At 38.7% G+C, this 14067-nt stretch overlaps 1 protein-coding gene across 1 annotated transcript in view; it reads right to left on the reverse strand.

The window, feature by feature from the left end:
• Nucleotides 1-14067, reverse strand: part of LOC128658546 (dynein axonemal heavy chain 11-like) — a 1692686-nt gene that overhangs the window by 1487131 nt on the left and 191488 nt on the right. The window contains 1 exon segment of the mRNA XM_053712841.1: nt 13164-13301. Within this exon segment, the coding sequence (XP_053568816.1) occupies nt 13164-13301 (138 nt within the window).

Consider the following 14067-nt stretch of genomic DNA (forward strand, 5'->3'; position numbering starts at 1 on the left):
TTCTTTGTTTACCTTCCATCCGTGAGATCTGAGAAAGGCTAGGACGATGTCCGTATGAGCCTTTGCTTTTGACAGAGACGACGCTTGAATCAGGATGTCGTCCAAGTAAGGTACTACTGCAATGCCCCTTGGTCTTAGAACCGCTAGAAGGGACCCTAGTACCTTTGTGAAAATCCTTGGAGCAGTGGCTAATCCGAATGGAAGTGCCACAAACTGGTAATGCTTGTCCAGAAAAGCGAACCTTAGGAACTGATGATGTTCCTTGTGGATAGGAATAATTAGGTACGCATCCTTTAAATCCACGGTAGTCATAAATTGATTTTCCTGGATAGTAGGTAGGATCGTTCGAATAGTTTCCATTTTGAACGATGGTACCCTGAGAAATTTGTTTAGGATCTTTAGATCCAAAATTGGTCTGAATGTTCCCTCTTTTTTGGGAACTATGAACAGATTGGAATAAAATCCCATTCCTTGTTCTCTTATTGGAACTGGATGTATCACTCCCATCTTTAACAGGTCTTCTACACAATGTAAGAATGCCTGTCTCTTTATTTGGTTTGAAGATAATTGAGACCTGTGGAACCTTCCCCTTGGGGGTAGTTCCTTGAATTCCAGGAGATAACCTTGAGAAACTATTTCTAGCGCCCAAGGATCCTGAACATCTCTTGCCCAAGCCTGAGCAAAGAGAGAGAGTCTGCCCCCCACTAGATCCGGTCCCGGATCTGGGGCTATCCCTTCATGCTGTTTTGGTAGCAGTGGTAGGCTTCTTGGCCTGCTTACCCTTGTTCCAGCCTTGCATTGGTTTCCAGGCTGGTTTGGGTTGTGAAGTATTACCCTCTTGCTTAGAGGATACAGAATTAGAGGCTGGTCTGTTTCTGCGAAAGGGACGAAAATTAGGCTTATTTTTAGCCTTAAAAGACTTATCCTGTGGGAGGGCGTGGCCCTTTCCCCCAGTGATGTCTGAAATAATCTCTTTCAAATCAGGTCCAAATAATGTTTTACCTTTGAAAGGAATGTTAAGCAATTTTGTCTTGGAAGACACATCCGCTGACCAAGACTTTAGCCAAAGCGCTCTGCGCGCCACGATAGCAAACCCTGAATTTTTCGCCGCTAATCTAGCTAATTGCAAAGCGGCATCTAAAACAAAAGAGTTAGCCAATTTAAGTGCTTGAACTCTGTCCATAACCTCCTCATACGAAGATTCTTTACTGAGCGACTTTTCTAGTTCTTCGAACCAGAAACACGCTGCCGTAGTGACAGGAACAATGCATGAAATTGGTTGTAGAAGGTAACCTTGCTGTACAAAAATCTTTTTAAGCAAACCCTCTAATTTCTTATCCATAGGATCTTTGAAAGCACAACTATCTTCGATAGGAATAGTAGTGCGTTTGTTTAGAGTAGAAACCGCCCCCTCGACCTTGGGGACTGTCTGCCATAAGTCCTTTCTGGGGTCGACTATAGGAAATAATTTCTTAAATATAGGGGGGGGGAACAAAAGGTATGCCGGGCCTTTCCCACTCTTTATTTACTATGTCCGCCACCCGCTTGGGTATAGGAAAAGCGTCGGGGGGCACCGGAACCTCTAGGAACTTGTCCATCTTACATAATTTCTCTGGAATTACCAAATTGTCACAATCATCCAGAGTAGATAACACCTCCTTAAGCAGTGTGCGGAGATGTTCTAATTTAAATTTAAATGTCACAACATCAGGTTCAGCTTGATGAGAAATTTTTCCTGAATCTGAGATTTCTCCATCAGACAAAACCTCCCTCATGGCCCCTTGAGATTGGTGTGAGGGTATGTCAGAACAGTTATCATCAGCGTCCTCCTGCTCTTCAGTGTTTAAAACAGAGCAATCGCGCTTTCTCTGATAAGTAGGCATTTTGGATAAAAGATTTGCTATGGAGTTATCCATTACAACCGTTAATTGTTGCATGGTAATAAGTATTGGCGCACTAGATGTACTAGGGGCCTCCTGTGTGGGCATAACTGGTGTAGACACAGTAGGGGATGATGTAGTATCATGTTTACTCCCCTCATTTGAGGAATCATCTTGGGCAATATCATTATCTGTGGCATTACTGTCCTTACTTTGTTTGGACACTATGGCACAATTATCACATAAATTTAAATGGGGAGACACATTGGCTTTCATACATATAGAACATAGTTTATCTGATGGTACAGACATGTTAAACAGGCTTAAACTTGTCAACAAAGCACAAAAAACGTTTTAAAATAAAACCGTTACTGTCACTTTAAATTTCAAACTGAAAACACTTTATTACTGAATATGTGAAAAAGTATGAAGGAATTGTTCAAAATTCACCAAAATTTCACCACAGTGTCTTAAAGCATTAAAAGTATTGCACACCAAATTTCAGAGCTTTAACCCTTAAATTAACGGAACCGGAGCTGTTTTTAAATTTAACCCCTATACAGTCCCAGCTATATGCTTTGCTGAGACCCAACCAAGCCCAGAGGGGAATACGATACCAAATGACGCCTTCTAGAAGCTTTTTTAGTGATTCTTAGATCCTCACACATGCATCTGCATGCCTTGCTCTCCAAAAACAACTGCGCAGTAATGGCGCGAAAATGAGGCTGAGTCTATAACTAGAAAGGCCCCCAGACTAAAAAAGGTGTCCAACACAGTGCCTGCCGTTTTTTAAACGTTCCCCGAGATTATAATGCCAATTATAAGCTACAATCTGCATAATATGCCCCAATAAAGCAATCGTTTTAGCCCATAAAAATGTCTACCAGTCTTTAAGCCCTTTTTTAAGCCCTTTATTCTTTTATATTTGACTAAGAAAATGGCTTACCGGTCACCATGAGGGGAAATGACAGCCTTCCAGCATTACATGGTCTTGTTAGAAATATGGCTAGTCATACCTTAAGCAGAAAGGTCTGCTAACTGTTTCCCCCAACTGAAGTTACTTCATCTCAACAGTCCTGTGTGGAAACAGCAATCGATTTTAGTTACTGTCTGCTAAAATCATCTTCCTCTTACAAACAGAAATCTTCATCCTTTTCTGTTTCAGAGTAAATAGTACATACCAGCACTATTTTAAAATAACAAACACTTGATAGAAGAATAAAAACTACATTTAAACACCAAAAAACTCTTAACCATCTCCGTGGAGATGTTGCCTGTGCAACGGCAAAGAGAATGACTGGGGTGGGCGGAGCCTAGGAGGGATCATGTGACCAGCTTTGCTGGGACTCTTTGCCATTTCCTGTTGGGGAAGAGAATATCCCACAAGTAAGGATGACGCCGTGGACCGGACACACCAATGTTGGAGAAATAGCCCCATCAACTTTGGGGATTTTTTCCCAAAACTCCAATCTAACTGCTGGCAAAGGATACAATTTTTTTAAACCTCAAAGAAGGAATAAAAGAAGTACCAGGCCTATTCCATTCCTTTGAAATCATATCAGAAATAGCACCAGGAACTGGAAAAACCTCTGGAGTAACCACAGAAGGTTTATAAACAGAATTTAAACATTTACTAGTTTTAGTACCAAGATAACTAGTTTCCTTAATATCCAAAGTAATCAACACCTCTTTAAACAAAGAATGAATATACTCCATCTTAAGAGATAAGAAGATTTGTCAGTGTCAATATCTGAGGAAGCATCTTCTGAATCAGATAGATCCTCATCAGAGGAGGATAATTCAGTATGTTGTCGGTCATTTAAAATTTCATCAACTTTATGAGAAGTTTTAAAAGACCTTTTATGTTTATTAGAAGTGGGAATAGCAGACAAAGCCTTCTAAATCGCATCAGCAATAAAATCTTTTATATTCACAGGGATATCATGTACATTAGATGTTGAAGGAACAACAGGCATTGTACTAGTACTGATGGATACATTCTCTGCATGTAAAAGCTTTTCATGACAACTATTACATACCACAACTGGAGATATAATCTCCTCTAATTTACAACAGATGCACTTATCTTTGGTAGAACTGTTATAAGGCATCAGGAATCCAACAAATGTAAGAGAAAAAAACAACATATAAAGCAAAATTATCAATTTCCTTATATGGCAGTTTCAGAAAAGGGAAAAAAATGCAAACAGCATAGCCCTCTGAGCATAGAAAAAGGCAAGGGGCATATAGAAAGTGGGGTTTAAATGAATAAATTATTTTAAAGTATGACGCACAACGTAAAATGAATTTTTTTGGTGCTAACAACATCCGGAAATGACGCAACTCGCATCATGGCAGACGCAAACTTGTGCCAGGAAACCTGGTGTCAACTAAGACGCCAGAAATGACGAATTTGCATCACCGAATGTACCTTCGCAGCAAAAAAATTCTAGCGCCAAGAATGACGCAATAAATATCAGAATTTTGCGGCCTCGCAAGCCTAATTTTGCCTGTGAAAATTAATGAAAACAGTCAATTTCAAAGACAAGACTATACCCCAGGTAAGAAAAAATAACTTCCTAAATATGTTTTTCCCAATTTTGAAACTGATAGTCTGCAAAAGGAAATATACATAAACCTGACTCATGGCTAATATAAGTACAATACATTTATTTAGAACTTTACATTAATACATAAAGTGTCAAACCATAGCTGAGAGTGTCTTAAGTAATGAAAACATACTTACCACATATAGCAGATAGCCAAACCAGTACTGAAACAATTATCAGTAGAGGTAATGGAATATGAGAGTATATCGTCGATCTGAAAAGGGAGGTAGGAGATGAATCTCTACGACCGATGACAGAAAACCTATGAAAAGATTTCCCACGATGAAAACCATAGAATACAATAGGTGATACTCCCTTCACATCCCTCTGACATTCATTGTACTCTGAGAGGAATTGGGCTTCAAAATGCTGAGAAGCGCATATCACAGAAGAAAATAAAGCACAATCTTACTTCACCACCTCCATAGGGAGGCAAAGTTTGTAAAACTGAATTGTGGGTGTGGTGAGGGGTGTATTTATAGGCATTTTGCGGTTTGGGAAACTTTGCCCCTCCTGGTAGGATTGTATATCCCATACGTCACTATCTCATGGACTCTTGCCAATTACATGAAAGAAATAGTATTTGCGATGCGGGAGGGTGGGAGTTTAGGGGTTAATAGGTAGTTAATGTAGTTAGTGTAATAGGCAGTTAGGTAGTTAGTGTACTTTGTAACATTTTAGTTATGAGTTTGTGAAACATTTTTGTTTTGCAAAATCCATAACTACTGGACTCAGATCGCGGAATGGCTTACGGCGGTATAGGCTGTAACGCAAGCATATTAGCCGGACCGCACAACCTGTAATACGGCGCTATGGAAAATCCTGCACTCAAACATAATTTTTTGAGTGCGGAATGGAGAGTTGCGTAAAGGTTAAAATGTTTGCGGTATAGCTATACCGCAGCGACTTGTAATGTGTGTTACCTGCCTTTCCACGCGCAATGGCCAATTTTCCACCGATATAGCCATACTGCAACATAACGCAAAACTTGTAATTTAGCCATTAATTTTGTATCGTCTGCTAGATTACGAGTTTTGAGCGCTATAGAGAAATTAACAAACGCAACAAAAGTTACATTATTTAATTTCCTATAGCGCTGCTATTACAAGTTTTAAAACATACATCTTTTGCGTGCAATATGGTTGCATTGAGCTCCATACCGCACACAATCAGAGCGCTGCTGAGCTGTGCTCATGCACGATTTCCCTATAGACATCAATGGGGAGAGCCGGCCCAAAAAAACACCTGTGATCGCGGAAACAAAAGTTCGTTAACACAGCCCCATTGATGTCTATGGGGAAATAAAAAGACAGTTTAAACCTAACACCCTAACATAAACCCTACGTCTAAACACCCCTAATCTGCTGCCCCCAACATTGCTCAGTTATTAACCCCTAATCTGCCGCTCCCGATATCGCCACTACCTAAATAAAATTATTAACCACTAATCTGCAGCTACCGATATCACCGCCACTATACTACATTTATTAACCCCTAAACCGAATTAGCCAATAGAATGAGAGCTCTGTAAATCCTATTGGCTGATTTGAATAGCCAATAGGATTATAGCAGCCCTAATTCATATTGGTTGATTCAAATTTTTCAGCCAATAGGAATGCAAGGGACACCATCTTGAATTGCGTCCCTTGTATTGAAGATTCAGTGTATGGCTGAGACCATATGAAGAGGATGCTCCGCGCCGTATGTCTTCAGGATGGACCCGCTCCGCGCCGGGTGGATGAAGATTGAAGAGGCCGCCTGGATGAAGACTTCTTGCCGCATGGATGAGGACTTCGCCGGCTGGATGAAGATAGAAGAGGCCGCCCAGATGAAGACTTCTTGCCGCATGGATAAGGACTTCTCCAGCTGGATGGATCCTTCAAGCGGGACTTCAACAACTGTAAGTGGATCATTGGGGGTTAATGTTAGGTTTTTTTAAGTTTTTTTTGGGTGGGTTTTTTGTTTAGTTTAGGATCTGGGCAGTAAAAGAGCTAAATGCCCTTTTAAGGGCAATGTCCATACAAATGCCCTTTTCAGGGCAATGGTTAGCTTAGTTTATTTTATTTAGTTTTTTTTATTTGGGGGGGTTGGTTGAGTGGTGGGTCTTACTGGGTGTTTGTATTTTTTTTTACATGTAAAAGAGCTGATATCTTTGGGCAATGCCCACAAAAGGCCCTTTTAAGGGCCATTGGTAGTTTTTTTTTATTATGGGTGGGCTTTTTTATTTTGATAGCGCTATTAGATTAGGTGTAATTCTTTTTTATTTTTGATAACTTGTTATTTTTCGTAATTTAGTGGGGTTTTTTTGTAATTTAGTTAGTTTTTATTTTTTGTAATTAGATACTTTTTGTAATTTTTAGAGTAGTGTTAGGATTTTTTAATTGGTAGTTTTATTTAATTGGTAGTTAGTTTAATTTTAGTTTAATAATTATAATAGTTTAATTGTTAGTTTAAAATGATTTTTTTTAATTTGACAGGTAACTTTTAAATATAATTTAAGATAGGGAAATTGTAATTTTAATATAAAGTTAGGTGGTGGTTAAATTAGTTTATTTCGTTGTGGGGGCTTTCGGTTTAGGGGTTAATAGTTTATTTTAGTATATTCGTTGTGGGGGGCTTGCGGTTTAGGGGTTAATAGGTTTATTATAGCAGCGGTGTGGGCAGACGGAAGATTAGGGGTTAATAATATTTAAATAGTATTTGGGATGCGGGAGGGCGGCAGTTTAGGGGTTAATAAGTTTATTATAGTGGCAACAATGTTGGGGAGCGGTGGAATAGGGGTTAATACATTTTTTTAGTGGTGGCGATGTCGGGAGCGGCAGATTAGGGGTTAATAAATTTATTACAGTGTTTGCGATTCATGAGGGCCTCGGTTTAGGGGTTATTATTTGTTTTTTGGGTGTTTAGTGTACTTTGTAGCAGCTTAGTTATTAGTTTTATATTACAGATTTGTAGCATAAAACTCATAACTACTGACTTTAGATGGCAGTACGGATCTTGACGTTTTAGGCTGTAACGCTTACTTTTTAGCCAAAACTTGTAATACCAGCGCTGTGGGAATCCCATGAAAAAACTTAATTTTTACGTGTGCGGGAATGACATTGCGGTACAGGCTAAAAGGTGTGCGTTACACCTATACCGACAAGACTTGTGATGGCTGCGGTGCTGTTTTAACGCTGAAAATGCCATATTTTCAGCGTTACAAGCCACAACGCAAAACTTGTAATCTAGCTGACTAACAAACATAGTGGACCAAGGACAGAACATTAAGGATCTTTTGCCCAACTTGATAATTTTTCACTAACAGCTCTTTGCACTCTCTATCTTTAAACAACCATTTTACACCATATTTATAGTGGAGTACTTTAGTATGCCTTTTATCACTAGCAATATTTTTCATTATTTAATGTTGCTCAAAAGTGGTGGCTTTTTCTACCGCAGTGTAATAATGTAACAGTTCCCGCCACTGTATAACACATAGATGATTATATTATTTGCCAACTAGTTTCTTTTCATGTGCAAATTTATGTTCAGCACTCATTTAAATATCCTAAGACTATATATTCCTTCCTTCATTGCAACACCAATTTACACTTTCTCTTATATGTATATTTGTATTTTTCATCCATTTTTGTATGTTTTCTGGTTTTATAGATATCACTATAAGTTTTAAAGACAAAGGTTACTGTTCTTTATTTTTCCGCAATGTGTTTGGAGGTCAATGTTACCCTGGTTGCCTTTATTTTAATTAGGATCTCATACCCCAGCCAGGGTTAAGACCTTACACCTAGATTTAGAGTTCTGCGTTAGCCGTCAAAACCAGCGTTAGGGGCTCCTAACGCTGGTTTTGGGCTACCGCTGGTATTTAGAGTCAGTGAGGAAAGGGTCTAACGCTCACTTTGCAGCCGCGACTTTTCCATACCGCAGATTCCCCTACGCCATTTGCATATCCTATCTTTTCAATGGGATCTTTCTAACGCCGGTATTTAGAGTCTTGGCTGAAGTGAGCGTTAGAAATCTAACGACAAGACTCCAGCCGCAGCAAAAAGCCAGGAGTTAAGAGCTTTATGAGCTAACGCCGGTTCATAGAGCTCTTAACTACTGTGCTCTAAAGTACACTAACACCCATAAACTACCTATGTACCCCTAAACCGAGGCCCCCCCACATCGCCGCCACTCTAATAAAAAATTTTAACCCCTAATCTGCCGACCGCACACCGCTGCAACCTACGTTATCCCTATGTACCCCTAATCTGCTGCCCCTAACACCGCCGATCCCTATATTATATTTATTAACCCCTAATCTGCCGCCCCCAATGTCGCCGCCACCTACCTACAATTATTAACCCCTAATCTGCCGACCGGACCTCAACGCTACTATAATAAAGTTATTAACCCCTAATCCGCCTCACTCCCGCCTCAATAACCCTATAATAAATAGTATTAACCCCTAATCTGCCCTCCCTAACATCACCGACACCTAACTTCAAGTATTAACCCCTAATCTGCCGACTGGACCTCACCGCTACTCTATTAAATTTATTAACCCCTAAAGCTAAGTCTAACCTAACACTAACACCCCCCTAAGTTAAATATAATTTTTATCTAACGAAATAAATTAACTCTTATTAAATAAATTATTCCTATTTAAAGCTAAATACTTTCCTGTAAAATAAACCCTAATATAGCTACAATATAAATAATAATTATTTTGTAGCTATTTTAGGATTTATATTTATTTTACAGGCAACTTTTTATTTATTTTAACCAGGTACAATAGCTATTAAACAGTTATTAACTATTTAATAGCTACCTATTTAAAATAATTACAAAATTACCTGTAAAATAAATCCTAATCTAAGTTACAATTAAACCTTACACTACACTATCAATAAATTAATTAAATAAAATACCTACAATTATCTACAATTAAACCTAACACTACACTATCAATAAATTAATTACATACAAATACCTACAAATAAATACAATTAAATAAACTAACTAAAGTACAAAAAATAAAAAAAGAACTAAGTTACAAAAAATAAAAAAATAATTTACAAACATTATAAAAATATTACAACAATTTTAAGCTAATTACACCTACTCTAAGCCCCCTAATAAAATAACAAATCCCCCCCAAAATAAAAAAATGCCCTACCCTATTCTAAAATAAAAATTGAAAAGCTCTTTTACCTTACCAGCCCTTAAAAGGGCCTTTTGCGGGGCATGCCCCAAAGAATTCTGCTCTTTTGCCTGTAAAAAAAACATACAATACCCCCTCAACATTACAACACACCACCCACATACCACTAATCTAACCCAAACCCCCCTTAAATAAACCTAGCACTAAGCCCCTGAAGATCTCCCTACCTTATCTTCACCACGCCGGGTATCACCGATCCGTCCAGAAGAGGCTCCGAAATCTTCATCCAAGCCCAAGCGGGGGCTGAAGAGGTCCATCATCGGGCTGAAGAGGTCCATCATCCGGCTGAAGAGGTCCATCAAACGGCTGAAGTCTTGATCCAAGCGGGGGCTGAAGAAATCCATCATCCGGCTGAAGTCTTCTATCAAGCGGCATCTTCAATCTTCTTTCTTCCGGATCCATCTTCATCCCGCCGACGCGGAACATCCATCCTGGCCGACGACTTCCCGACGAATGACGGTTCCTTTAAATGATGTCATCCAAGATGGCGTCCCTCGAATTCCGATTGGCTGATAGGATTCTATCAGCCAATCGGAATTAAGGTAGGAAAATTCTGATTGGCTGATGGAATCAGCCAATCAGATAGAGCTCGCATTCTATTGGCTGTTCTGATCAGCCAATAGAATGCAAGCTCAATCTGATTGGCTGATTGGATCAGCCAATCAATCGGATTAAACTTGAATCTGATTGGCTGATTCCATCAGCAAATCAGAATTTTCCTACCTTAATTCCGATTGTCTGATAGAGTCCTATCAGCCAATCGGAATTCGAGGGACGCCATCTTGGATGACGTCATTTAAAGGAACCGTCATTCATCGGGAAGTCGTCGGCCAGGATGGATGAATGAAGATGGATCCGGAAGAAAGAAGATTGAAGATGCCGCTTGATAGAAGACTTCAGCCGGATGATGGATCTCTTCAGCCCCCGCTTGGATCAAGACTTCAGCCGGATGATGGACCTCTTCAGCCGGATAATGGACCTCTTCAGCCGGATGATGGAGCTCTTCAGCCGGATGATGGACCTCTTCAGCCCGATGATGGACCTCTTCAGCCCGATGATGGACCTCTTCAGCCCGATGATGGACCTCTTCAGCCCCCGCTTGGGCTTGGATGAAGATTTCCGAGCCTCTTCTGGACGGATTGGTGATACCCGGTGTGGTGAAGATAAGGGAGGGAGATCTTCAGGGGCTTAGTGTTAGGTCTATTTAAGGGGAGTTTGGGTTAGATTAGGGGTATGTGGGTGGTGGGTTGTAATGTTGGGGGGGTATTGTATGTTTTTTTTTACAGGCAAAAGAGCAGAATTCTTTGGGGCATGACCCGCAAAAGGCCCTTTTAAGGGCTGGTAAGGTAAAAGAGCTTTTCTATTTTTATTTTAGAATAGGGTAGGGCATTTTTTTTTATTTTGGGGGGCTTTGTTATTTTATTAGGGGGCTTAGAGTAGGTGTAATTAGCTTAAAATTGTTGTAATATTTTTATAATGTTTGTAAATTATTTTTTTATTTTTTGTAACAGTTCTTTTTTTATTTTTTGTACTTTAGTTAGTTTATTAAATTGTATTTAATAGTAGGTATTTGTATGTAATTAATTTATTGATAGTGTAGTGTTAGGTTTAATTGTAGATAATTGTAGGTATTTTATTTAATTAATTTATTGATAGTGTAGTGTTAGGTTTAATTGTAACTTAGGTTAGGATTTATTTTACAGGTAATTTTGTAATTATTTTAACTAGGTAGCTATTAAATAGTTATTAACTATTTAATAGCTATTGTACCTGGTTAAAATAAATACAAAGTTACCTGTAAAATAAATATTAATCCTAAAATAGCTACAATATAATTATAATTTATATTGTAGCTATATTAGGGTTTATTTTACAGGTAAGTATTTAGCTTTAAATAGGAATAATTTATTTAATAAGAGTTAATTTATTTTGTTAGATAAAAATTATATTTAACTTAGGGGGGTGTTAGGGTTAGGGTTAGACTTAGCTTTAGGGGTTAATAAATTTAATAGAGTAGCGGTGAGGTCCGGTCGGCAGATTAGGGGTTAATACTTGAAGTTAGGTGTTGGTGATGTTAGGGAGGGCAGATTAGGGGTTAATACTATTTATTATAGGGTTATTGAGGCGGGAGTGAGGCGGATTAGGGGTTAATAACTTTATTATAGTAGCGTTGAGGTCCGGTCGGCAGATTAGGGGTTAATAATTGTAGGTAGGTGGCGGCGGCGGCGACGTTGGGGGCGGCAGATTAGGGGTTAATAAATATAATATAGGGGTCGGCGGGGGTTAGGGGCAGCATATTAGGGGTACATAGGGATAATGTAGGTTGCGGCATTGTACGGAGCGGCAGATTAGGGGTTAATAATAATATGCAGGGGTCAGCGATAGTGGGCGGCAGATTAGGGGTTAATAAGTGTAAGGTTAGGGGTGTTTAGACTCAGGGTACATGTTAGGGTGTTAGGTGCAGACATAGGAAGTGTTTCCCCATAGGAAATAATGGGGCTGCGTTAGGAGCTGAATGCTGCTTTTTTGCAGGTGTTAGGTTTTTCCCCAGCTCAAACGGCCCCATTGTTTCCTATGGGGGAATCGTGCACGAGCACGTTTTTTAAGCTGGCCGCGTCCGTAAGCACCGCTGGTATTTAGAGTTGCAGTGGCGGTAAATTATGCTCTACACTCCCTTTTTGGAGCCTAACGCAGCCCTTCTGTGAACTCTAAATACCAGCAGTATTTAAAAGGTACGGGGGAAAAAAAACATGCGTAGCTAATGCACCCCTTTGGCCGCAGAACTCTAAATCTAGCGGTTAGTGTTTAGAGATTCATGAGATTCCAAATAGTATTAATTTAATTCCCATATATAAAGAGAAAGATCAACATGTCCTAGAGGGTCCATACAATCCCAGCAGGTTTGCCTATCAGTTTATTTACATATCTTTTCATTAAAGCCACAATTAAAGGGACATTAAACCCAACATTTTTATTTCATGATTCATACAGAGAATACCATTTTCTTCTATTATCTAATTTGCTTTATTCTCTTGGTATCCTGTGTTGAAAAGCATATCTAGATAGGCTCAGGAGCTTTTAGCCGGCTGCTTATTGGTGGCTGAACTTGTATGCATTGGCTTACAAATGTGTTCAGCTAGCTTCCAGGAGTACATCGCTGCTTCTTTAATTAAAGATACCAAGAGAATGAAGCAAAATTGATAACAGAAGTAAATTGGAAAGTTGTTTAAAAATGTATAATCTATCTGAATCATGACAGAATTTATTTAGGTTTCATTTCCCTTTAATTCAGTAAAAGATGTAATAAATACCCATTCATCTAAATTAATATTTAATAAAAGCTAGATTGACCAGTCAGAGAAATACACGTTTTAAGAAGTCGTCTTAAATAGTATGGAGATTTGCATTTATTGAGTTTGCAATACTTATTAATTACATATCACAAAAAGACAATATAAGTCTTCTTACCTTTTCTCTTTGGTTGTCATAGATGTCCTTGCAACAATTGATTTTTTCCTCAAACATTATGAGAAGTTTAGTATAGTTTGAAGAGAACAGTGAATTGATCACTGGCCGCTCTAGAAAAGCACCAAATATTTGTAATACCTAGAAAATACAGCATAGATTTTGTGTTTGTCATTTGTAGCAGATTGAAACAATTAATAAAGACACTAACAGCTGATTAAATACATGCATACATATATAGTTATTTGCACTGTAAGGCTTTACTATAAACATATTTGGAATTCCCCATAACAGGGCAGATTTACTGTGTAAAGTAAATCACATTAGCAATTTAATAAAACAAGTTTTTTTTATAAATATCAAATTAAAGCCTAAAGCACTAATTCCCATTTAAACAAAAATACTGTGCTAATTAAGGGCCAGATTACAAGTGTTGAGCTATGGTTAGGGCAAGTCACTATAATCAATATCGCAGCTGCGCTAACTTGCTCGCATATTACAAGTCAAAAGTAAATGTGTTCACCCGAGCACAAAAAAATTTAGCATGTTGGATTTGCACTAGTGGAGATCTAGGGACCAATTTATCATTGCGTCAATCTCAACGTATTTGCTTCAGTCAATACGCTCGCCAGACATCGCTGCCATGAATCTACACACGACAGCCTTATTTATTAAAAAGTTTGTCAAAAATACGAGCAGCAAGTACGGCACGATGAGCATTGGACTGTTGATAAATAAGAGTCATCAATGTCACGGATATTCTGTTTTTTCCAACTTCATTTATTCCATTTCATTATTGTCCATGAACAAGAACTAGAATAGTACTGGCACTAGGACCTAGTAATACATAGGAAATAATTAACTGATCCTAATGATCAATCCGGTGCTACCCCCAAAAATATAGAGC

This window comes from Bombina bombina, chromosome 1 (assembly GCF_027579735.1).
Source record: "Bombina bombina isolate aBomBom1 chromosome 1, aBomBom1.pri, whole genome shotgun sequence".
NCBI classification, from domain to species: Eukaryota; Metazoa; Chordata; class Amphibia; order Anura; family Bombinatoridae; genus Bombina; species Bombina bombina.